General features: G+C 28.7%; 1 protein-coding gene across 1 annotated transcript; it reads left to right on the top strand.

Annotated features, from left to right (window-relative positions):
- The first annotated feature begins 1,922 nt into the window (after positions 1–1,922).
- On the top strand, positions 1,923–2,813 carry LOC119674165 (stAR-related lipid transfer protein 7, mitochondrial-like). The gene has a single exon (XM_038085291.1). It carries the CDS (start codon positions 1,923–1,925, stop codon positions 2,811–2,813), a length of 891 nt encoding a protein of 296 aa, XP_037941219.1.
- The last annotated feature ends 24,811 nt before the right edge of the window (positions 2,814–27,624 follow it).

The following is a 27,624-nucleotide window of genomic DNA, read 5'->3' as shown; positions in this document are numbered from 1 at the left end:
AAGAATATTATTGATTTATCCAAAAGACTAGTATATTTAAAAACAAATGAGAACATTATTTACTTTAATAATTGATTACGACTTTCTTTAATGGCTAGTACCTTTCACGCTTATCTCTTAAGAAATTTCGAGCAATAGGTAGGCCTATATATTCCTTTTAACAGACGACCGTGTATAATATAATCGTAACTTTTTGTGTATAATATATAATAAACATTCTTTATATGGAGCCTTGAAACCACTTCTTTACATGACTCTCATTTATATTTATTAATAAAACTAATTAACGTAAAGTGGGCTACACCAATGAAATTAATTTCATTAGAAAATCATAACAACGATAATCCTATTATACTAATCCTATATTTCTAACAACGAAGTTAGGATAAGTTGATTTTAGTCTCTTTATAATATGGTTTGGTTGGTTTGCGTCTGTTGTTATCTATTTAGCCAACTGCTGATTTATATCCATGGAGAAATCATACATCCTTTTATTGTCCATATATCGCGTAGAGATATCCTACTCAACGAATGAGTAAACAGTACTTTGAATCGTCAAACGTTGTTCTTTTGTTAGCTATCAATGAATATTGCATCTACTTTCTCATGAGGAAATATTTTTCTAAAATTAAATCAGAATAATTTTTTGAAATCATTACGATGTCAGTTGTCTCTCGTTTCCTCAACTTGGTGACATATATAAAATTGTAACTATTTTTAATACTTTCCAGAATAATAGCCTCAGTTTAATAAAAACCATTCGGTATGAACAATGTCTAAACGACCATGTTTCAGTAAAGGATTCTAAATTCTAGCTGATTTCATTTTTTCTTAAATATTAATGTCTTTTAAAATCAATATAGCTATTTTTTACTATTATACTGTTCAAGTATCTATTTTTTCTGCCAAAACCCAATATATATTCAAATCTTTCATAGCGATTTCTCTTTGGATATTATAAAACATTTCATTTAATTACAATTTGTTGTTTAGGACTTTAATTAATACAATCCGAAAAATATGCTTTAACCGTATAATAGTTAAATTGACCTGATCATTTTGTTAGAGAGGTTTTAGCTCAATACCAATGCGCCGTGTAAGAATATCTTGACCTGAGATGAGTTGGTTAAATCAACCAAATTATTTTTCTGAGTGTAATACTACACTGTCATTTTCCGTCTTTATGCAGTCATAGAGTTATTTGGAAGATTTGTACTATAATAAATTGGCAGATTTGTGTATAGTTTATAGTTATAGTTTGTTATGATTAAACTTTTTGTAGCAATTTTCTTTTTCAATGTGTAATTCATCATGGATTTAAACTTCAAAAATTTTAAAAATAATGCATAGATTTTTTTTATTGTAATCGTCACGAGTTTTCTGTTAAATATTATGTAGCATAATTGATGTGCACTTCTTAATTGCCAAGAAAATATTCAAAATTTTTTTAACAAAATGCAAATTATTTGGATAAAATGAATTACAGGATACATTATAACACAACATAACCCGTATCAAAATCAGGTGTCATAATGTTGATATCCCGATTTGCTTTAAACTTAAGAAATAATTATCGAGCAGCCTTGCGAGTGTGGTCCTTTGAGTTGAATTCACTAATAACAGAACGTACAAAGCGTTTGCAATATATATTCAGAATTTACCGACGGTTTTATGAATATCAGCATTTTAAAGATATTTGTCACTCAGTTCATGGAAAAGTAAAGGATAAGAATTTTCGACGCAGAAATATATTATACGCTCTAGGGCTTACTCTATTGGCTACTATCGGTGTTTCCAACGAAAACGTCAACTGGAGAGATGTACGCCTAAGTGTAAAGAATTTTGGTTATTGTTCTAAGGATATCGAGTTTATTAACACCCTTTCCTCGAATATCAGGTGTCAGGATTGCGTAACGAAACGAATGAGATACTGCTATTGTTCACTTGGTAATGAAAAGTGTGTATCTGATTCTGGTACATTGTCAATTAAGAATTGTAACAATAATTTGGAAGTAAGATCTAGTGTCGAAGATGGGTCAGCAATGATCGAAGTTGCCGATGAAAATCATTGGCGACCATTTTTAAATAAGAACGAATTATCAATTTGGACACGAGATGAGTCAGGCAACAGGAACTCGTACAAGGTGTATGCAAGTTATGATGATATAAACGCCATGGATTTATTAAATGTACAAACTGATTTAGATTATCGAAAAGAATGGGATCAGACTGCCGTAAAATTAGATATCATTGAAACTGATCCAGAACATTACGCAAATTCTCATCTTATATATTGGGAGATGCAATGGCCAAAATTTTTTGCTAATCGTGATTATGTGTTCAGCCGTCGTTACGTTATAGATAGAGAACATAATATAATATTGATAGCAAATCGAGGTATTGAACATCCAGATTATCCCGAGAATAAATCTTTGATAAGAGTAAGGGATTATTGGAGTTATATGCTTATTATGCCCTATACACACTTTGATGAGCCAGGGGTACATTTTGTTTTGACTTATTTTGACGATCCTGGAATTTCCATACCGACAACATTACAGACTTGGGTTACTGAAAAACAAATGCCTGACTTTTTGAACCGAATGTATGAAGCGACAAAACGATACGGTAGCAGAATGTCTGTTCGAAACTTAAGAACCTTTAATCAATTCAGAATAACATATGCATACCAGGACAAGCTTGCAAAATTGAAAAAGTTATGGAAAGTGCCAACGCAAAGAAGCTCTACACCAAGAGATCTCGATAGAGATTCTTATACAGTAAGAAAGAAACCAAAAGCAATAGAAAAATAATTACGAAAAAACTAACTGAAAGCTAAAAATTTTCTAAAGTTAACTTATAAAATTAAAATTAAATCAAGTAATAGCTTTCATGATTTGGTACTTAGAAACTACTTGAAGAATAATAGGGCAGAAAAATTGGGAATGATTTTTGGAATATAAAGAATTATCGCTATTTATTAAAAATTTCAATTTATTTTGTTAATACAATTTTCTTTAAAATCATTTTTTGAAATAAAATAACTTGATATGTTACTACATTATTTTTTTTGTAATAAATATTACTTTCTATAGACCTAGCGAACACAATCTGCAAATACATATCTTTCTGAAGTCGACTGTCGTACAAGAACTGATATTATTTTAGATACATTGTAGTTATTACTATAAATTAAGTTATAAGTTCCAGATATAGCGTAAGTAGGCCACGAAATTTTTGTCCTAGGTGCTAAAATCAGATTACACCAATTCGTGCTGCCCAATTGAAAAAGTTATCATACGTTAATCTTCGTCAATGGCCGACAAAGAACAATTCCAAAATCCCGCGTACGCCCATCTGACAACGACTTTCAGTAAGAACAGCAACTTTTTCTGTTACACTATGTAACAATACGTATATAACTTTGTTGTCGATATTTTTACAAGTTGACAATATTTGTATGAAAATCACCACTAGTCGTTTCTTTCATCAAGCTTACAACTTATATCTTGTAAATTATATAACTTATTATTTATATCTCTCGATATTTAGATGATGAAAATACATTGGCATCTAGTGTTGGGAAAAGTTGCAAATATAAATGAATCTACTATAATTTGAATCGAATGTTCAAATCGACGTGTCAGAGAAATCTGAATTGTGCTTATGCCAATACTGATATCGAAGGTTCTATCAAATGCGCCTATGTCTCATAAATGTCCATAACCAACCAAATAAATGTTCGGTAACCCAAGTGGAGTTGCCTTTATACTGAATGCCTCGTAATATAATCATTCATAAAACACTCTACAAGAGATATAGACCATTGAAATAGTTTTGATAATTAAAAAAGTGTCTGTAAGAATATTATATTTATACTTCTTTTTCCTGAAAGTCCTCATTCACAACAAGCGTATATATTCTTAGGGTAATCATTCCTTTGTCATTTATTAAAACACTGTGAGACACAATTCTTATGTTTTAAAATATAGAAGTCGAGTCGATAAACAAAAAATATTTCCATATCCGTAAGCTTATGGGGTACTCATATTGTACAAATAATTACTTTTTTTCGTATGTATTGAACTCAGATATGAGATATTTATCAAAGCGTTTCTAAATACAATTCTTTTGGTTACAATATTGAAGAAGAGGTTTACAAATGAAAGGATTTATATATACCTAAATCTGTTGGACATACAACCATAATAAATAACAACTTTTAAATTATTGAATAGTTCATTCATTGAATGTACCTTGCAATAAACTCTCTAGTACACTTAAGAGAACACTATTACGAAGTTATACATAACAATCAAATTTAGGCAATTTCTTTGAAAATGATAACTATTCAATGGTTTATACGCTACAAATATAGTATCAATGCAGTGATATATGTATTGCAAATCAATATTGTTTACTCTTAAGACTTAAATATTGTTCGTAAAAAAGAAGATTATAAAATAAATAAAATAAAACATTAAATTAAAAAATTTATAATAGTTTAATAAATTTATCTACTTTAGAAATATATTTATATGCAATGAAAGTAAAAATCTGATCCATACTAATAATATCTTAATATAGATAAATGGTCACAATTAAAAATTTTATTAAATATATTTAAAGCTTTTATCGATACTTAATTAAAATTTATAGCAACACTACGTTTCTTCCATTTATCAATTTTTCTTCTTTAATATTAAAATTAATAGCAACTTTTCGATACATTTTTTTATTAGTTTGCTCGTCAAGTTTCTCGTCTTTTTTTTCATAGTTCTGAAAACTCAAGCTCTTGTGATAGATAGCTACTAAAGCTTCAATGTTCATTTTTTTATCATCATCACCATAAAATAAAAACAATATAATTTTATAATAATGACTCCAATTAAGCCATCATTTTAGTGGACAAGTAAGTTGGCTGCTCTTCTCTCCTCCTTTACTCTGTTTAACGGATATTCAATTCAGTGTCTAACATGGTAGCGGACATGTTTAATCAAATACGTGACTTGGTTTCAGTTTCAATGAAGTTCATTCATTACCTTAAGACGATGGTGCCTATTCGCCTAAATAGCAACAAAGACTAAGGCTGTTTTTATAGAATACGACCGCTTTTATAGAATAATGTCGTCATTATGTTACTATCGTGAAACTTACTGATATAACACACAACTAAATTACTTCTTTAAAAAACTCTACAAATATAGAATTCATATCAATACTTTATATAGTGTTATTAGCTATATATAGTGGTGAATATGTTTCTTGTATGAAATTAGTTATTATTAGAATATTAGTTAAGTAATACAACAAAAACATATAGCTTAATTCTGTAAAGAATAATCCTTTGATAATGTCAATTTTAATACTTAAATTTGATTAAAATCCAAGACAACTAGCTGTCACTATGCTAGATTTTTATAAACTGACTTCTTTATTTTAGAAGATGATGCTCAAAGAGAAAGAGACTCATTTTTACTATAGCTACAGTAGGTTCTGGAGCTCTATATACCAATTTTCGATCCTTAAAAACGTTAAGTAACCCATCCTAATTGTTTTTTGTTTGACGTATAAATCTGAGAGCTATCGCAGGATGATGAGATTTCATTGGGATTGTTCGAATAAAAAGTTTAACAAATAATAATCTAGCGTTTTACTTAGTTTTTCATTCCATAATTATGGAAGATAATATTCCATTGAATTAATTAATAAAATAAAGGTCCAAAGCAGAATAAAAATTAAACATAAAGATCACACATAAGGCCTGCAAAGAACGATTTTAGAAGAAGTAGTCACAAAAATTATAAATAACAATTTTTTAAACATTCTTTGCACATACCTACATTGAATAAAATTAATATTTTTTATTATGATTTTGGAATGTTGTAAGGAATTCAATTTAACCAACAAGACATTGTGCTTGTCAACTATAATGTAGTTTATTTACTTAAAAAAAATAAACCAGAATTGAAAACCTGATTGTTTTTTATACATACTAATTTGTATAGTACACAGACAAATGGGTAGTTAATCGATTAATATCGATTAACATCATAGTAATAGAAATAAAATATTTCTTTTATATATATGATTTTTTGTGGGCTCATATTTTCTCAGCAGCCGGGTCAATAGTTCCTATACTCCAAATGCAGAATCTCGAACTTGGAACATAGAAGTAAAGCGAAAATTTCTAGATTAAGAAACTGTTCTAACGGCGTATTAGAATATAGGATGACATGGATCCAGGCGTGGCCTTCTCGACGATATTTCTACCATTGGTGTTGGCCATACTTGGTACTTGTATTTATCAACACAATCAGCTGGTTCTAATGTGCCCATCCTTCTACCCAAAATAATACCGAATATGGAGTTAAGACAGATTTTGTAACTTATTGGGGACGATTTGTTCAGTCCTCAACTTCACCTAACTATTCTATATAGTCTTTTTAGTGGTGTTATAAACTTTTGGACGAACCCAAATATTTTTCATAATAATTTATCATTATCTATAAAACCCTTCAAATATATTTAACGATAGATGCGCCTAAGTAATCCTAAATTATTATAACTAAGTATATACCTTACTAAATTTTACCACAAATTTTATTATTTTCATAAATATTATTATTTATTGTGCTAGCTACATTAAATTAAAAATAATTGACAGTTTTTTAATATTCAATATAAATGTAAATTAAAAACATAGAAATATTTTTCAGCCACAAGTTTTTCTCCATCAAAATTTGGCGCATTTTAATGGCGAACTGTGGAAGTGTGCAAATTTCCATTAACACGAACACGGCCCAACTAATGCAAAAGTGTGTATTGAAAAAAATATTGTAAAAAATAGAAGCCGCCATTTTTAATAATACTCCTCAGTTAACGACTTTTTTAAGTTTTTTTTTCTTTTTCTTTTTGCTTTTATTTCTTATCAAAGCAAGAAGGTGCATTTATGTGTTCTCCTTTCTTAACTTAACGTAAACTTAAACATGGCAGGCGTACGAAGTTCTTATCGTTCGAATCGTTGGGGCTCTTTTGATTTTAATGTTAACTCACAAGTGCGGTTTTGAACTGAAAAAAAATAATAAAATTATATATTTATACATACACTAATATGTATTTACTTATTTATATATGCGTATCTGTATATCAAGTTGAAATGCATAAAAAAATAAAATTTTTTTATAATATTTTATTTTATGCTTACATATTTTTAATATAAATTCTTTGAAAGCTATGCCCGCTGCTTTATTTAAATAAATATTTGCGATATTTGAAGAGTTAAAGTTTTTTTTACTCATATTAAAGAAAAGATGATTGTTTGTAAATACTCATATTTATTTATTATTTATATACATTTATTTATTTTTTATTTAATTCAAATGCTTTGATATTACTAAAGAATAGCAGTTTTAAACTTAAGTCATTTAAAATTACAAATAATATATAAAAAAAACCTTACTTAAAATATAAAAAAATTAATTTAAATTATAAAAAAATTTTAAAATATAATACGATTAAAATTATAATAAAAATGTATGTTGTAATTTAACGTCAAATTTTCTGACGGAAGTGACTATTATATTTAATAGAAACTAGTATATTTCATAAAAATATAAAAATTTATATTAAAACTAAATTAAATTTAAGCTTTCAATTAATTTTTATTTTTTTTTGAAAATAATAACTTAATTTCATATAAAACTAAAAACCTAAATAAAAATTTATTTAATTAATTTAAATTAGAACAAGAAAGAATAGATTGAAGAGGTAGAAAAAGAGAAAGCATGATAATAAAATGCGAGCAATTTAAATATAGAAATATATAATCTTAATAATCATAATTATTTATTAGTTCTACATTGTAAATAAAGTGAATAAAATAATTTCTTTATTGAATATTTTTATTATTTTACAAGAACACTTCACAACAGGTTCTCTAGAGCTATAGATAATGTGGACGCACTCAAAGTATATTTCACATACCTTTGACATTGTAGTGATCTCCATATGACATGATTCATTGTCTTTTAGTGGAAGAGAACTCATACTTCTTTAAATGACGTCTTTTATTTCCCAAATTTTTTCAGTGACTTTGAGTAACTTTTTCAATAACGCTATGTTATATTCGAATATAATTCACTTCTGAACTATAAAACAGTTATGTCCAGTTTGTACATTGAGTGGTGATCAAAAATTACACAAATTACGAGAAATACAATTTCCAAATATAAACCCCGATTTTTAGTCGAAAAGATAAACCGAATATTGTGAAGTTTAGTATTCATCTAATACGAGTATGGATTTGGAAAAACGTAGTAAAGATCCGTGTTGAAAAGAAACTAGAGATAACTGTTGTCTTACTAAAATATCCATTCCGGCAAAAATTATTTAAAATAATAAAAAAAAATATGGATGTATATGTCATTATAAAAACTATATGATTAACTATGAATAAGTGAATAATTTCTGAACGGTCCTACTTGTCGTTAGTCGAATTAACGTGATAATTTTTAAATTGAATTCATGAGATTATGCAAGCTAAACTATATTAAAAAATGAAAAAGTATTATATTGACAAATGAAAAAGCTATCTTTACTTATATCGGTACATATCGATACATGGACGTACTTGTGTTTTGCTGTAATAGTTCCGAGAGTACTTGTACAAGAAACGAAAATCGCTGTTCTCTATTCAAGTATTCTTTAGTTGCCACATTCTAAATATCATACGGATTGTTAATAGTGGTGCTGTTTAGCTATCATCCTAGGAACTTATTAAGTAATATAAAGTAAATGAAACTGCTCCAAGACTGAGTTCTACTACTAAAATTAGGTAACCATGGTAGAAAATGCTTGTCATAAATCTATTTCTTATAAATCATATTCTGTTTTCTTGTAGAAAATAATTTTTAAATAATAATTTTAAATAATTTTAACAATCTTATTTATTGTTTTTAATGAAATATATTGATCAAGGTTTAGCCTAACAATACGCTGCCACAATACTATAAGTTTTAGGTTTCTTTAAATAAGTTATCCCTTCACATCCAATTCAATTAACAACTTTCAAAGACTTTATTATAATCACATATTATCGTATATTTTCTTTAGGAATGGCCTCCAAAACTTTATGACATTATATTTTCTTAACTTTACTATGTATTATAATGTGACCATTTCCAGTTATAAATAAAGCATATATAAAGCGTATAGTACTCTACGGTGCATAATATTATGATTAAGATTTTAGGTGGAGGCATAGTGTGAACGTGGTATAAAAAGCAAATCATGATTTACATTATATTTTCTGCATTTTTACTGCATACCAACCGAGTAATACAGTTTTTGCTCATGCAATGTTTTACAGATTGCGTTCGACACATATGATTCTTAACTTTCTTTTCTTATTTTCTTTTATTATTTGCGGTTTTTAATCTTTTTTTTTTGCATTTTTTACATTAGTTTTTTAATCTCAGATACATGCCTTCACCAGCTTTCATGCCCAACATTTTGTATAATGGCGTGCTGCAAGCTTAGTGACGCATTAACATTCGCTGCAGAAAAGCACGGCATTTCTGTTCACTTAAAGCAAAAGTGTTTAGGTTCGTTTACTCTGAGCGGGGGGAGTATGCACTAAACTGCATTTGTTTATATCGGTTGTCTTTCACTACAGATTTTTGTAACAATTATTTTATTAATCAATGGAATTAACTAATCTTTTAATTATTGTTATATTCTATATTACTCTCATTACTTTTAATTAATTATTTTTTAATTAAAATAGATAAAATTATCATAAATAGTTTAAATAAGTATTATTATACTATCTTATCATACTAAACATATTATTTCGTACTAAAAGTTGTATTTTCAATTAATAAATCACTAACATACCTAGGTTAGTTAAGGCAGATACGACTAATGGAAAATGCACTTCACTTAGATCAATGAAATGCATTATGTACTTGTCTTCCCTTGGACAAGTTGTAATTCTAATGAATTTTTTACTATTATACTAAGAGTACTTTAAGTAAATTCGACTAAAGATATATGATATTCTCTTCATTTTGATCAATGAGGTTAGTTGTGAATATATAATTTCCTACCACAAGCATTAATTCTGATTTTTAAAGCACTAACATACGTAGGCTAGTTTATTTAGAAACGATTTATGGCAAATCCAATCCATTTAAATCAATTATTAAAAAAATCTGTTGTGGTATCTTATTGCCGTAGTGAATATACTATTCCATACCACAACTTTTAATTCACTTCCCTTAATCAATGATAATATATTTATTGACCCCTTCCATTAGTTATAATTCATATTAATTTATTACTAATATACATAGGCTAATTAGGGTAGATACGACTAATGGCAAATCAAACTCACTTAGTTCGATAAGGTCTGTAGTAACTTGTTTTATTATTTCCTATAAATAATATTAATTAAAATAAGTATAGATATTCTAATTTAAATAGGTACTGATACTATTGGTAAAAAGTTTTCAATTAATAAAGTCTACTTTGATAACTAGTTGACACAATACTCTCCGTGATTCTAAAAATCACTTTAGTCTGTGTGTTTACATACTAAGCATCTTTAAGAGATTCTATGAAATCTATGGTATTATCTATTCCAATAAATCAGATTTCTGTAAGAGAAAAAATTTTCAACTCACACTTTGGTACTGTAGAAAATAAAATATTCAGCAAATCATCTGGCAACTCCTCTACTAATTGTAGAGGAACATTCTAAAATGACAATAGTTACAAAAAAAAGTTAAGTAGCTTAATTTAAAATAAGTTTAATATTCGCTTGATTGTTTCCCTTTCAAGATGTGAATCAAAATATTCCCTTCGTAAAGCATTTTTGTATTAAGGGACGACTAGAATCCATTAATACTGTTACTACACCACATAATACTGTTTTGAAGTAGACCAAAGGTGTTTCTACTTCCGCCAACACACAAGAGCTGTGTACCTGGTACCACAGGAGAAAGCTGCCCATATTTTTTGTTGTCCTGAACACAAAGCTGGCTACGTAAGGAAATGCCCTGCTGGCTGTACTTAACAACTAATGTTATCTAGAAAGAGTATTAGCATTTAGGCTTCCACTTAATGTAGATATGCATTTATTCAATGGAACAAATGCTTAGAACCAAAGAACAGCGAAGATTTATAGGGACCTTGGTCCTCAATAAGGAAGAAGTTTTAACTATATAATGATTTCTTTAACCAGATGTTTTGACCCACAAAATAGCGAAGGACCTTACTCCTCAATAAAAAAGAAGTTATATTCACGCAATTACTTCTTTATGCGGGTATTGCGATCCCAAAAATAGCGAAGGTTTGAAGGGACACTGCTCCGTAAGAAGGAAGAAGTAATGCACACACAATAACTTCAATTTTTTCCAATACGTATGTTAATAATGGGCACATTATCTTGATACGTGTGTAGAGAACACCATGGTGTTAAGCCCTCACCACAGGTAACCATATAAAAGTACTAGAATTTATTCATTTGATCACATTCAATCTATGTAGTTATGATAATATCCATATTTTTCTGATATTTTTGTGTATTTCTCCTTAATAGTTATTTTAACTAGTCAAAAGTTTTCTATTTCTTAATATTCTAACACCTTTGATCATATTAGATGAATACTTATGTGCTGATTTACATTAATCTATCTAGAGTTCCGATTAAATATGTATTATTTAAAGAGTATTTTAAGAGAGTTTTGAGTTAGTAAATTCCATAATCTTTGCTTTCAGATCTCACAAATAGTATACATTAAAATAGGCAAGAAACTTAAAGAAGGTGTTAGCGATAAATATAATATGTAGCTTTCTAGCATAAATCGATAGTAACATATCTGTAAGTCTACCATTAGACTGATGTTTTTAACAAGAATATCAATAAGATCGTTCAATTTTATACTATCAGAGAGAAATCCACTATTTACAGATGATTATATATAGTTGGTCTTTTCCATTCTGTATTTAACTGTTCATACAAGATGATTTAAATAAAATATTTGGTCCATGCTAGTGGTATCAACGACATATATGCTTAATACACATTTGCAATTGCCTAAGATATATATATGAGTGTGATATGTAAGAAAATTATTCCAAGAATTAAAGATCCCTTTTCAAAGCTATTAGCAACTTTAAAGAATTATTGAATGTATAATTCGAATTGTACTTTTTAAAATATAATAAAATATAATATATTTGAAACTATTTTGAATTTTTCTACACATACTCACTTCTTAAAAAAAAGTTAGGATAAGCATTTTCATACAAAGGTCGTGTAAACATTTTGGAACAGTTTTTTAGAGGAGACATACGAAAAGGTCCGAATTAAAAAAAAACTTGAATAAAGGCACAAAAACTGACCGTTGGAGGACTTTGAAGTGTGTAGTGTTTTTCGTGCCATTCCAAACATGTAATTTCGCCGTTTTCACGTGAAATGAGTGAGCGAATACAACTTCAATTGAGGTGTCCATCGATTGAGTTTAAAATAAAATACAAATTGAACGTATAGCAATTGGCAATGACAAAAAAGATACCCTGCAACTCATGCAATGTAGTGAAATATTCAAAGATTTTAAAATGCAATTACTACACCTCGTGATACCCCATATTTATTGCCTCTTTCACAAAAACTCCAATTCGAATTGAGTATTCACGTTTTGGAACACTTTTATCTGCGGTACGGGTAAAATGCAGTAAACAATATGCAAAACTGCAATTCACCTTTTGAACTGCAATCTAACATAGAATTGTGCAATTTACTTGTCTTAGATACAAATGATTTGTTAGGTTTAAATTATCGGCACATGAATAGAAAAAAAGGAAGAAATAGTGTTGAAGTAAATTCAATAAATGACCCTTGAACTCAGATCAAACAGAATAATTCTAATTCATATAAAATTTCGAGTGGTATGCTTGTATTCCAAAATTTAAGTGAAACACCCGAAACTATTTACTACCAGTACTTTCTTTGCCATAATTTTTTTCACTTCCAGAATAATCTGTCTAACAATTAGTAAAGTTACAAGGTGTAGAATAATACATTCCAAATTCTTCACCTTCCAAATTCTACATAAAGTATTTAAGCGTCATTTTAGGCACGAGATTGCCATTTAACCTTTGTCTATAATATGTACTAAAGAAAATATTTATGGTATGTACTACCGTATAAACTGATTATGGATTCAAACAATCAGTAACGTAGAAAATAAACTCGTCATCAAATTCTGATTAGTGATAAAATAGCTAAACGGTAAGCTCAATTACAACAACTCATCTAATTACCAGCAGAGAGACTAAAAATATCATATCAGATCTCAAACAGTAGGTGCATAGCAAGCACGCCCAAGTAGAGTTTTACTTAATGCAGCTTTTTATAAGGCTTAATTTTCATTGGAATAATTGAGGACGTATATTACGTGATCTTGGAATGTTAAAGATGCAGTGCACTGAGGCATAGTCTAAGTACTGTTCGTAGAAAGATCCCAAAGCTGATATCGATCATTTTTGAGGGTAACATAAGCAAAGTCTAAGTGCTGTTTATAGAGAAATCTCTATAGCTGATATATATATAATAATTTCAAGGCGTTACCTAAAATTTTAATATTTTTTGATCCCTACCGATATCGTTTAAGGACTTGCATGGCTTGGTACCAGAGTAAGAATATGATAGTGTCAATCCAGTTTGACTTAAAAAATACTAAGTGTTGAAGAGAACACGTTTATCAGTATAAAGAGATCACCATATGCTCTGTTTGCCATCCTTTTTGAGACAGTTAATGACATCTAAAATATTCTACAAACTGATAAAGATGTTTTTAGAAATTATTCAAAAACTTCTTAATTCGAATTAAAACTGAATTATTGAAGGATCTATATAAATAATTTTATGAGATCTTATTTTCAAAACTGTCGACTGTTAATTTGAAGATATACTGTCAGTTTGTGTGCAAATTAACATAAAATATAGTGTTAGAAAGTACTATACGAAACCAATTTTGTGCTTCATACCTATGCATTCATATATAAAAGTATTTGTTAATATATAAACAAATATGGTAATTTATAACTATTATTTAATAAGTTTAATACACAAATATAATATGTGCTATGAGATAAAATGAAACAAATATTTGGATTATAGTATAGAAAACAAATCATTGAAATTTCAAATGTATATAAAGTATAAAGAAATGTATATAAAGTCCAATATATCGGTTTCCTACCATTCTGATTACAAAGAATAAACGACTGTTAGTAATTGCAAGGATTATGTTTAAAGGAATTATTATTTGAAGTAGATCATCTAACAATTACTAACTTCTTTAACACCACTCATTTTATATATCTCGCATATATAATATAGAATAAAATGAAAAAATTAAAAGATTTCTGGTAGTAGTTCATCTAACAATGATTAAGAGGTTTACCACAATATATTTAATATATTGTAGATTGAAATTAAATAATCTATTAAACATTTATTGAATGTTATATGTAAGGTAGACTACTATTATCGTCAAATCCACCATCTTGTTCTTTTGGGGATAAAGTTATTTGCTTACGTATCTTACGATACTCGTATATACGATCCAATAAAATGGAATTTTATTTTTATCATCCAAGATACATGCGCGAAATTCACAACGCCACTGGGGGATTTGTGTTATCCTTTTTTTTCGTCGGTTAAATTTTTTGCTTTTCCTTTTTATTTTACTTCATGATAATTTTTTTTTTTTTGATTTTTTGTTTTGGTTTGTTTCCTTCATATTTTGGTCAATGAGGGTTGTGCTGATTTTTTGCTGTTGATAGTATCCCGTAGCGTTTAAACTTGGTCGTTCTTATCGTTAACTTCATCGCTGCCAGTGTTGGAGCGGTTAGTGCCATTGGTAGTCATAATAATGTTTACCATTTTTTGCCTTTATATAATCATAAACATAAGCATTATATACACGTACACATAATAATAAAAATAAAATTATAAAGCAAGAAAAAAAGATAAAGGAAAAAAATTAAAATGCGAAATAATAAAAATTCTTTTTAACATTCGCCATGGTTCTGTGGGAGTCCACCATGTTTGTTGGTCTTTATTCCACACTGGTACGTAACTCCTTGCGGGATTTTGTACGTAAGATAAATGTACGCGATAAGCTTGCGAAAGGTGTATCCTTCGGTGGTTGCCATATTCAATATGGTAGCCTTCACTTTTATTAGCGAGGCATTTACTTTTTGTGGGCATGAAAACTTGTTGGTTAGCCTCGAAATGTTTTCGAGTAGTCGAAAGGTTGCAAGGCTCTTAACTCTGTTTTTCGGAATACGTGCTTTTCGGTTGTTAATTTTATGAAATTTTTTTTGTTACTGTCTTGGAAAATACTTAAATATTATAACTTCTACTCAAAAAAAGCACTGAATCATCAAATAAAAATATATGTTCAACTTATGAACTAAATAACTTACATTAAACTTCATTTTGGGTTATGTCTTTTAATACCTTTTATATTTTATTAAATAAAGATAAAATATATTAATTAACAAACAGATATTAATATTTAATATCACCATGAAAAGACTAACTACATTGATTTAAATCAAGCCTAATAATTTGATATAGATAATTTAAAATGATGATATAAATATCTATACATTTGTTTTAAGCACTATAACTACGTACGCTATTTGGATTATTTCTGACTTTTATCACAATTGACAAGTAAACGTAAAGATACCAGTCTTATGATAGGATGTTGATGGGTCGTAGCCGGATAAGAAACCATACTAAAAAAGCCAATCTCCGGTTAAATTATTCCTGTCACACTTATGGGAGAGACGATAAAAGTGTCTTACATCTGCTTTGTTACCACCCACCACTTATGCGGTCGGATTTACTATTTTAGGAGATTTCTTTTTTGAGAATCTTGGGTAATTCTAGAATTCTTTTCTAGAGAGAGCTTTACCAAAGGTTCAACTTGGTTTCTAAACCTTGGAATTTCTTATACGGTTACGAAAGGGCAATCGGACTAAGTGGAACCTTAGAATCACCGATATAATCTTATCTAACTTATGAAAAAAAAGAAGCTAAACATGTTTTATAAGATAGATTAATGTATCTATCTTATATGACAGGGTGTGATTTTTTATCAAAGCTTTCATACAATGTTTAATTAATTAAAATATTATTACCACAAGACTAGTAGGAAGATCCATTGTTAAACAGTACAGACAATTGACAAGTTTTAATCTATGCAAGGCCACGTCAAGAACAATCGGGTTTATATCCCAGAATCAATCGTCGACTTCGATGAACAAGTGCCGTTCACCGCCCTGAAAAAATACTATGCAAACATATCTCCGCGAGCTACAACAACAAGTCAATCTTTATATAAATAAATACTATATGCTGAAGAAATTAATATTCTTTTCCAGGTTTCTAGTTTTAGTTCATGTATATAAAAAAAAATCATACAGAACTGTATTAGATAAATGTAGTTAATTATTTTAGTAAATATTTTTTATATGTACAGTACAATTGTGTATTACGAGACTGAGTATACATGTGCTTTTAGAATACCCTGCGCTTATACACATACGGAATAGGCTTCTAGGAATGCATATTCTTACGGAAGAGGCAATAAACCTCTGTAAATTAGGTTCTATACTACTTTTTACTGACGCAACAGGGCTTAGAGACCTACTCTAAACCCAGAAGGAGGCACAATAGACTCGACGGTCGCAATAGTACATCCCCTAAGAATAAAAATAGTAATAATACAATTATGTGTATATTTAAAGCACACATGTCTTATAACAATTAAAATCTATTTTCATAAGTAAGAGTTTAATATATAAACTTAATTAATTAAGAAATGATTATTCAATCAAATTACAGTTAGTTTTTAAGATATAAATATATATCAATCTAGTTTTTATTAAATTTCAACCATTCATACAATCAAATACTTGCTATTTTAGTATCTCATATGACATCTGACAAAAAACTAGTATTAAGTGGAAACTGGTAAGTAATTACTAAGTATGAGTTGATCATAATCGATTGCCCTTTTATAGCTTTTTTTTAAATTCTTTTTGAAAAAGACTGTAACTTTCTTATACATCGACAACAAAATAGAAAAATATTAATCTTGCCGGTTCCGATTAATTGAGAGCGGTAAAGTAAAAAACATTTCCTTTACAATTCTACTCTGACTAAACGGAAATTCAAATAGTTAACCGTTTTAACTTTACTTTTAAAATCCAGATTACACACAATGTTCATATCGAAATTTACACTACATTAAAGGGAATCTATTGGATGTTTGAAATTCCAATATCCACGTAGTAAGACGCTACGCTGAAGTATGCTCAATGCAATGCCAAATGGCGGAAGTAAACGTATCTTAAATCTGAGCACGAGGCGAAGCTATTTACTGTTCCACTGAGGTGTGGTGATTGCTTTTATATCCTGCCATTACTAAAGAATTTCAATCTAAAGAATTTCAATGCAATATTAAAGAATACGAATAAGAATATCTGTAAGCCAAAGTGTGCTTAAAATAAATTTTTTATAAAGAAATTAAATCAACTAATAATATTTAAGATTAAAAAATGTGATAAAGAAAATAAAAATAAAATTATAAATATGTAAACGACACTTTCTTTCCATAATTTTTTTTTTAATTTGTATACATTTTATGACAATTATCTGGTACATTTGCATTGTTTAACATTTGTTCTGTGATTATTTATCCATTAAACGGTATTTGTTAATTGCACACTTAAGAGATTTCTGCTTTAATTTAACAGTTTACAAATTAAATTGTTATAATTTACAATAATTCATATAAATTAGCAAGCAATCATAACGTTTCAAATCATTTGATTAATCTACTTTGATTTTATACTTTATATGTTGGCATACATCGCGATGCATCGGTACGGATACTTATAGATAATACCTGCAGTTGACAATATTTCCGGAAGGAAAGCTAAAACTGTACTTATTGTATAGACTAATAAATTTTACTGTAGAGCGAAAAGAAATATTTCTGAAAATTCATTTTTAAATACGGGTCTAAGGTGGGTTAGTAACACTTACTAATTCCGGTTGAATTAAATAATTTTGAAATATATGTGAAAAATATTAGTTAATTTAGAATATAATTAATTAAGTAAAAGCTAACAAAAAAATTTTTATTAATACCTTTAATGTGTTCTCTAAAATACACCTTAAAATTATAAGGAAAATAATAAAACTAATATATACAGATATATAACGAAATTTAACACAATTCAAACATTTATTGTTTATTATTTATAAACAACAAATTTTAACAATTCCTAATATATTTTTATATATTCAAATACTTTTTCTAAGACTCCTGTTAGGTAAGGCTATCATAATGATCCTTTGAATTCACATAATCCTTGAATTCACGGCGAATTTATATAAATTAATAGATCTTTCGATCTTATCGGTAAAACAGATTGACAAACTGTAAAAAATGTATTTCCCTAAAAAACTATTTCTCCTGGAGGTTAAAGCCGGGTATTTATAGAGCAAATGCTTAATTGTTATTTTTTTCTGTTTCCAGTTTCCACAACTCCGCAACGAGTATTAACAGAAATGCTTAGTTTCTCTGTGTGGATTTCAATATATCAGTGATCAGAGAGAAGCCGAGAATATGTTCCGAGATAAAAGAACCCTTTTAATAAGTTCTCAAGATCTAGTATTGTTATATGAGGATCATGTTAATCCGAAAGTCAGACATAACTTAATTGTCTTCCATTTATTATTGACAAACTGAAAAATGTAGAGGTAAATAACTCTCTCAACGATCCTAAGGGGTCTTCCATTTATTATTGACAAGGCAATGTGAAGTAGGTCAAACCGTCCCGTTTTAATTTCAGATAAAGATTCAAATATGTCTGTGCACAATATAGATATGGTACAACTATGTATATTTATACAACTGTTTGTTACAATTAATACCTTATAACAAGCTTTCATAAATAGAAAGGCATAAGAAATTGAAAAATTTCTATAATTAATATATATCTTCATACATTTTATCTCAAAGGTGTTAATTAAAAAATTTATTGGTGATATATACATGTGTGTCCCATACACAACCTTTAACATTGTAACCATCAATTAGAAGTGCCAATTTACAAAAGTAAGTAATAATAAAAATATTTGTAATTACCACCTTATAGCACCTGATTAGATACTCATATCCAAACGAGTAGATATATATTTTTATTGTAATAAAATTATTATTTTTATTCATCACACCCAAGCCCATCGTTAATTATTTTACGAATATTCACGTGTATCTCTTCTAAGTGAAATGTACTGAAATATTCATTCGTTAATATGTACAAATTCAAATTTACTTAAATATACAATGTCTGTTTGTATGTGTGTATCTATGTGTATATATGTGTGTGTATACTTCTATGTATACAAAACGAGATATGCAATTAAACGGATTCAAATATTAGCTTTATTAGCTTTATTGAAATTCAAATTATGGGTAAAATTGAAGTCTAATTAAGTTTTGTTAGGTGAGCAATTTGCTTCTCATTGGTTTATTACTTCACAAACAAATCTTTTTATTTGATTTTTAACAATAATAATTAGACAGAAATAATCGAAAAATAACAACAACAACAAGAACTCTACCATAGTAGCATATTTATGCATATTAGGAAACTACAATACGTCAATAACGAAGCATAATTTACCCTACAAAGAATTTGTTTTATTATAATATATAATATTTTTTAAATAATAAGTTTTATATCTTATATTGAAATGAATAAAAAAACACATAAAAATTTAAAAAACAATTTTTATTTCCTTCAAATTAATTTAATTTAAAAACAAAAATACATAAGTTGCTACAATTTTTTCTATGAAACCTACATATCTAATGGAATAAAGACTGTACTTTTATACCGAATAAATTTAAACTAATAAAATTATTATTTTTATATACAAATAATTATAATTTACAATAATTATGTAAAAATAACCATAACTAATTAATTAACATTCATTGTTTAAACACCATGGCCATTTTTATTACAAAATCTATGCTCCCCTCCTTTAAGAGCCGTATATATTGCAGACTAAAGATGGAACTGTTAGTTGTGACTACGTTTTTGATGAAGTTGCGGGAAATATTCAATAAGATGTTTCTATTTTGAACCGGTACCCAACAGATCTTCTGTCTTAAACTGAAAGTGCCACGGAACATAATGTCTTTAAATATTTTATCGCCTGAAAACTAAAACAAACTAAAATTAGAATAGGTAATATTCCATGGTATCGTCGTCCTTTTAACAAAGTCGACATTAGCTGTCTTTAATAAGACTATTGCTTTATAAAACATATGTAACTGCTTACATTCTTATAGTGCCACAGCTTCAATTTTTAGGCTTTATATGTTAGAAATAAAGAATTAATGCACTAATGGCAGTTAAAATTATGCGATTTTTGGTGAACTATAACCAAAACATTATTTCGAACGTTATTACAAGTAATAAAAATGCATATTATTGTTGTAAATCATAACAAAAATGAAACTATTTAAGCTGGAAATGAAATAGAAAAATATTTTATTGTATTATTGGTTCAAAATATACCTTTAATCATATCTTTTTTAGCTAGAAGGTGATAATGAAATATTTTGCTACGATACTCTCCAATAATTACTAAAATGAACTGTCTCTCTTCACATCATTGACAAATGATTGCACTACCAAATTTATTAAAAAAATTTCCTAACTGAGATATATACTTAAAGAAGTCATATATTAATAACAGAGAATACATATATATATGTATATGTATATAAATTTTGATAGCCCCTTAAGGGATCGCGTTAACGTCGTAATTTCTCGATATCCTTGTAAATTTGATACGACTCTGAGGATAACGTTGTACAGTGCCAATAGTTCTGTTAAAGTAGGATCGAGTCTCTGTGAACCTTTTGTTGCCGTGCGAGACTTCAGAGAAAGTGATTCCATATCATGTAAGCTTCTCAATTTCATCATGAAAGAGATCTTGCGCAGGACAAGTGTTCATCGTAATGATACAATATATTCTACAAATGTATCCAGTTCATACGTAGCAAGCTTGAAGTTACAACTGCCTGTGCTGCTACCAAAAAAATCTACTAAAAAGAGATTAACGAAAAATAAAGGCAAAATTAAGTATGTCGGTTATTATCAGAAAGGCATGTGGCTTAAAAGCCAAAACGATTACTGGCGACTATAGTTTTGAATCTGTTAAGGACTTTATCTGTTTAAAACAACAACGATATCAGCCTGAAGATCTGTGTTACTATGGGTTCAGACAAAACTTACGCACCATAAGTCACTCACACTGCCTGTACTACTGTATGAAGCGAAAACATTGGAAGATGCCACATAATGATGAAGCAGCTCTGGAACTTTTTGTGAGAAAAGTTTTTTGTAATATTTTTAGTCTTCTACGAGTTGACGAAAAAAAACGCATCCGAATGAACCACGAACTGTGTGAGTCCTATCACGACATTGTTGTTATTTAGCAGATCCAGTATCCTTTCTAATGGTAAATACGAGTATAATAATAGTAATAGAGATTATTGATGTGAAGTTATTGAATAATTAAATATTGATATGAAAGAACCTTCTAGAGATTGCGAAAGTAATGCATTTTAAAAATATATTTTGTTAAAACTTATGACCTTTGATCTCATTAATATTAAAAACTTATATGTTTTTATAATTTTTAATATTGCTGAGACACATTTGGTAGTTAATTATTAGTTTGTAAATATAGCATTCCTTTAATAAATTTTATATTTTATTAATCACATAACTGCCAAACAAGTTTATATTATAAAATATTTGTACAAATTCATGTACAATGTAGTTATATTAATAATTAATATATCGCAAAAAGTGTAGCTTAAAGCAAATAAATTGTTTAAATAACAACAATGAATGTAATAATATAAATTTTTTTTTTTGTAAAAACACTAACAAAAGTACAATGACAATAACAACAACAACAAAGCTAATAAGAAGACATAATGCTGTATATACCATATAGAGAGTCGAAAGGCCACTTACCACCTAACGCTCACCACCACCTTTTATCGATAGGTGCACACAACAAAAGACACACATACACAACCGCATACAAATGAATAGTGTCCTTTTTGTATGTGTTTATAATGCGCTATGCTAGCGTATTTGAACACGCCCAAATTGTACAAGTTGCGTGTCAAACAATTCAAATATGTACAACTAAAAATAAAAAAAAAACATTGTAAAGGAAATTATAGTCACAGCGACAAATAGCAAGAAAAAGGAAATTTCCCCCAGTAATACAAACACCACCGTTGCCACCACCCGCGCATAATAGTCCTTCCATAAATAAAATAGTGCCGAGCATAACCGCAATGCGACGACAGACGACCGCAATGGCAGCCAAGTGCCGTTGATATTTGTTTGTGGTGCTGAATAAAAAGTACAATTTTATACGTGTTCAATTGTGTATTTATTTTATATGTACAAGGACTCACAGACATATTTCACAAACGCACACATAAACATATGCGCACTAAGGGAAACAACACGCATATTACTTGTTGTCGTTCTTTTTGATTTTTTTCTTTTCCCTTGTTTTTGTTTTGTTAATATGTGTATTAGTGGCTGATATAGTTTTTAGTGTCATCGACGTACTTGTGGCTAAAATATGGGGTTAAAATTAGAAGAAAAAAAACTTCCAACTACCATTTGTTTTCTTGTGTATACACATGTACGCCTATGTACCTACACGGTAGAACCATTGTTAGTCCTTTCGCTTGGAATTCACATTAGAACCACATTATGCTCCATCTTATGGCAGTTTTCCCACTTGAAAACTATTTTCATTACAATTTTTCTTCAACAAAGTTTTTTACAAGTTAATTCACGTTGTTGTTAGTAAGTTTGAGTTGAGCATTGATTTATATAAAGGGTGCTTTGTTTGTTTAGTACTACTTAAAAAATTCAAAAAAAAAATTTTTTTTTGCTTGATACTACTTACTTAAAAATTTATTTGATAATGACAATTACAGTTAAACTTCCATAACTCGAAGAACCATTTTTCAAGGAAAAGGATTCGACTTATGGAGACTTCGAGTTAGAGAATTTTTTTTTTTTGTTTTTGAAAGAAACTAAAATTACATTTTAAGAAATTAGGCCCAAACCCTAATTTTAATTTTTTTCTTATTTATAGTAAAAAGAGATTCCACATTATTCAAACTCTTATAGTGATCATCAGTTGTAGTATCATTCGTCTTCTACTTCATTCTTGGAAAGTTGATGAACAATTGCATCCACCGAACCCTCAGCATCACTTTCCGTTGTGCTTAGAATCGGATCCACTATAGTAAGATATATGTATACAGAGCTATAATACTCAATAATATCGTCATCTGTAGGAAAGCTTAATATAATATAATGGTTAAGAGTAGCTTGAACGTTATTTTACTTACTTTACTTTTACTTCACTTTTACATAAATTGACAGTCTTCATCAATGTTATTTCAGAAACTTAAAGAACTGTCGTTCTATTAGTTCCATGTGGAAAATTGGCCAAATCCAGCTTTTCAAAGCAGTGCGCTATCGTTTGACTACTGTTTGCCAGCGAATAGCATTTGCACAAAGCAGCAACTTAAGAAAGAAGAAATTGAAACATTTGGTTTGGAAAAAGGGACTTCCCCTAACACAAAAATTGATTCATACTTAAAGCAAAATTCGACTTATAGAATGCACTTTCACATATTCCTATTGACACGTGACTATATTTTTATTCGAGTTATAGAGAAATTCGAGTTGAGGAAGCAGAATTGCATGTAATTTGCTCTCTAAAATCCTGTCGGACTGTTTTTAGTTAGAGTTATAAAAAATTCAAGTCATAGAAGTTCGAATTATGGGAAATTGACTGTATATACAAATTTCATATTAAATTGACTTTTAACGTCCGTTTTGTCGAAAGAAACTGAATTCTTAATATAAACTCTTGTTTTCAATAGAGAGGTCTTAATCGTACAGCAATGAATTATAACAATAAAATTTTTTTATTATTTTTTATCAATTTCATAGTATTTTCAGTAGTAGCGTGTGTGACTAAATAAATTTCAGTTTATGGTTTAGATTTTCCACAAAAGATTAGATTTCTTTAAGTTCAAGTGGTGAATTTATTTCACAGATTTAAGATTATGTTGAAAGTTAAATTCACCATACACACAAAGAAAAATCAAAACAGTGTAGTGAAAAAGGTGGAAAAGCTCCGAAGAATGCAAAGATAAGTAGGCATTTGTGTGCAAGTTGGTGACGTTTTTTTAATAAAATATTTAGTACTCTCACTGAGATGCCCCATAAAAATATCAGTCTTGCCGTAGATTTATTAACAGGTCATATCCGATTACGGAACCATGCTTGAAGATTAAATCACCCGTTTAACCATTCCGGTTACTGTTGTGAAGAGAATAATGAAAGTGCCTCACATCTGCTTTGTTAATCCATTTAAGAGTTTCCTTTTTGAGGAACCTAACCTATATGATTTTTAATATATTTTAATTATAATACTTAAAATGTCTAAAATGTTAAGAAAGTATTTTATAATTTGCAATAACACCATGAATATATACTGAAAGTGCCTCTGTAGTCTAAATTAGTTGTATTTATGATATAATATATATTTAAAATTTTGTTAAGTGAGGTACCCTGTAAAAATTTATAAAATTCTTGTATTTCTTGTAAGAAAAAGTTTTACAATAAAGAAATCACAGAAAATGGACTTCCTACTTCATCAGCGTAGTTATTCATACTAAAGAAAAGAAAACTAGTGACAAACTTTAAACGTCTATTTTTACAAAAGTAACAATAAACTTTGTCCTAGCGAATTGTATACTAAAACATAAAAATGGATTTTATGAAAATGGTGGAACTATAGAAGCAAACGTGGTACTTCGGAAATAGAATGCCAGCAGGATTCAACAATCATTAGAAATACTTACATATATGCAATGCCTGACGTACATCAAAAGGAGTAAGTAGTCGGTTCAAGAGAAGTGAGAAAACTCACAGGCAAATTCAACGGAGTATTACTTAAATTATGTATACTTAAATTTTAACTTTCAACTATAATTATTGGACATAATAGAAATATTGCACTCGTATATGGGTAAAAGGCGTATGTCAAAGGCCAACTATATTTACATAGAAAAACTTTTACAAGTCCACAGTGTATAATAAAAAAGGGCATTAAAGACAACTCGAATAAAAAAACCGATCCAATTCATTTACCATGAAAGCCAAGAAGCGAGAGTATGTCACGCAATGCCACATGCAAGACATACGTCCTCAAAAATGGAAAAAAAAGAAAACTGTAACCGTATTTCAATTGCGTTAGAAATTCATTACTCGTTTATTCTTTGAAATCTCATTGATATCGTAAAAAATCAACAAAATGCCATTAGTCTACATTCAGATGCACTCAACTGTAAAACAAGCTACATTCAACTGCGACCAAAGCCTGATGCCATCAATCTGCACGTCTGCCGGCAAGGGTTCCTCCCGGCGGATTAGTGAGTATAGCGAAATGAATTACTACCAGCAAATCATAAATTGTGAGAATATGTTCCAAAAATCTTATTTTCCTTTTTTCTTCTATATTTTGGATATTTCATCCATGCTGCATGGTTATGAAACTTTTTCGATAAATTGAAGGAAAATGTGAAAATTTAAAGTGAAAATTCACTGTCGCTCGAGATTAATTCACTTTGAATTTCATACATCGATGAGTCTTTTATTGTGGGCATATACCTCCCACAATCCTTCAAATTAACTATTTAATCGTACATTGGTGTCAACTTTTGAAGTCATCAAGGATGGGTATTTTATGATTAAATTTAAGAAATTATAGGCAATATAATATTAAGTAAAGCTGGGAGTAAAGCTATATTGACTTCTTTCGATCAGGTAATTTTAAACAACTGTAATCAAATTTTAGAGTATTTAAATTTTAAAGTATTTAAAATTTTTATGTATGTTATTGATATATACATCAGTACTGTGAATAAATAAATAACTCATAATATAAATATAATGTCAGATCAGTATACTGATAGCTGTTGAAAAGTATGTATTTAACAGAAAAACGAAAATGGCGCGCTTTCTTATTAATATTTGTGACATATATCCATATAGATATTATTGGAACATTTAATAATAATGTGACTGTTTCGGAATAGTACAAGAAACTCTGTTAAAACTTAGAAATTGAGAGAGACTATTAAGTATTTTTCATCTTTCGTGAAACTTTTTAAATAGTATAAAAAATCTGATCAAAGTATTTAATGCCACTTAACGAATACAAAAGTAATCTACTAGTGTTTTCTTTAATGATCTGTAATTACTATATCTGCCATCAAAATTGGTAAATAAGTATTAGCCTACTCCATTTACTCCACGTATGTAGTGATAAACTTAGTAGTTGTTATATAATGAGAAGAAGATTTCACTGGGTATGTTAAACTTCACGTACCAGAAAAGTATAATATGAATTAAAGATATTTAATTCGGTCAAAATGTTTTTCAAACATAAACAAAATTTTACTATCAGATCTCCAATACTTAACTATTATTTATCAGTTCAATAAACATTTAGTCTTAAAGATATGAGTAAATTTTTTGATGATAAGTGGGACCTATATTAAAGCCATATAATTACGATTATTTGTGTAGGCAAACAGATAACTAACTTATAAGATCAACTTTGAATCGGAATAACAAACCATCGATACTATAGGTTCAAAAGCCATCGATACTATAGGAGATCAAAAAAACCATAAATCCTCCTTGTTATATATCTATAACTGAAAATTCTTAAGAAATATTCACTACTTCTAAAATGTCTATTTTTTCTCCGAATTAATTTAATACCTTGTTTTAAATAGTTGATTTGGGTAGCAACTAAATCCGGTCTTAACTGCTAGTATTAACATATTTAAATGTTATAGAATATTAATCAAAACAACCTTTATAATATCCGAATTATTTCAACTTTTTTTCTATCAATTTTATTTAAAAAAAAAAAGAGTTAAAAAAATATGTAAAAGGACGAGTTTCAACAACGAACCCTATCAAGTATCCGTACAAATCGTAGTGTTTATTCATTTACAAGCAATTCGCTTCTCAACATGCCTTAAGAGCCTAAAGGGTTTAGCATCACGGTGGTAGTTTGATGGTAGTATTCACCAGGATACTATATACATCTATTTCGGATACCGGAAATAAAACTCATTCAACACTTTTTATTTGTATGCTCCAAACGGTATTGGGTGGCGCCTATTCGGTTTTAGTCCAGTCTTAGGGCAGGCGTTACCTCGAGAATATTCTTAGCCTCTTTACGACTGTAATAAATTTGCATAGCAAACGAACCATGAACGAAGATTTTATAAATCAATTTTTTTTATGTTAATATAATATAATTCGTCCGTCATTTCTATATGGATGTGTAGCGTTTAGCAAAGCCCCAAA

Source organism: Teleopsis dalmanni, chromosome 2 (genome assembly GCF_002237135.1).
Source record: "Teleopsis dalmanni isolate 2A chromosome 2, ASM223713v2, whole genome shotgun sequence".
Taxonomy (NCBI): Eukaryota; Metazoa; Arthropoda; class Insecta; order Diptera; family Diopsidae; genus Teleopsis; species Teleopsis dalmanni.
This window is presented reverse-complemented; position numbering and strand designations above follow the sequence as displayed.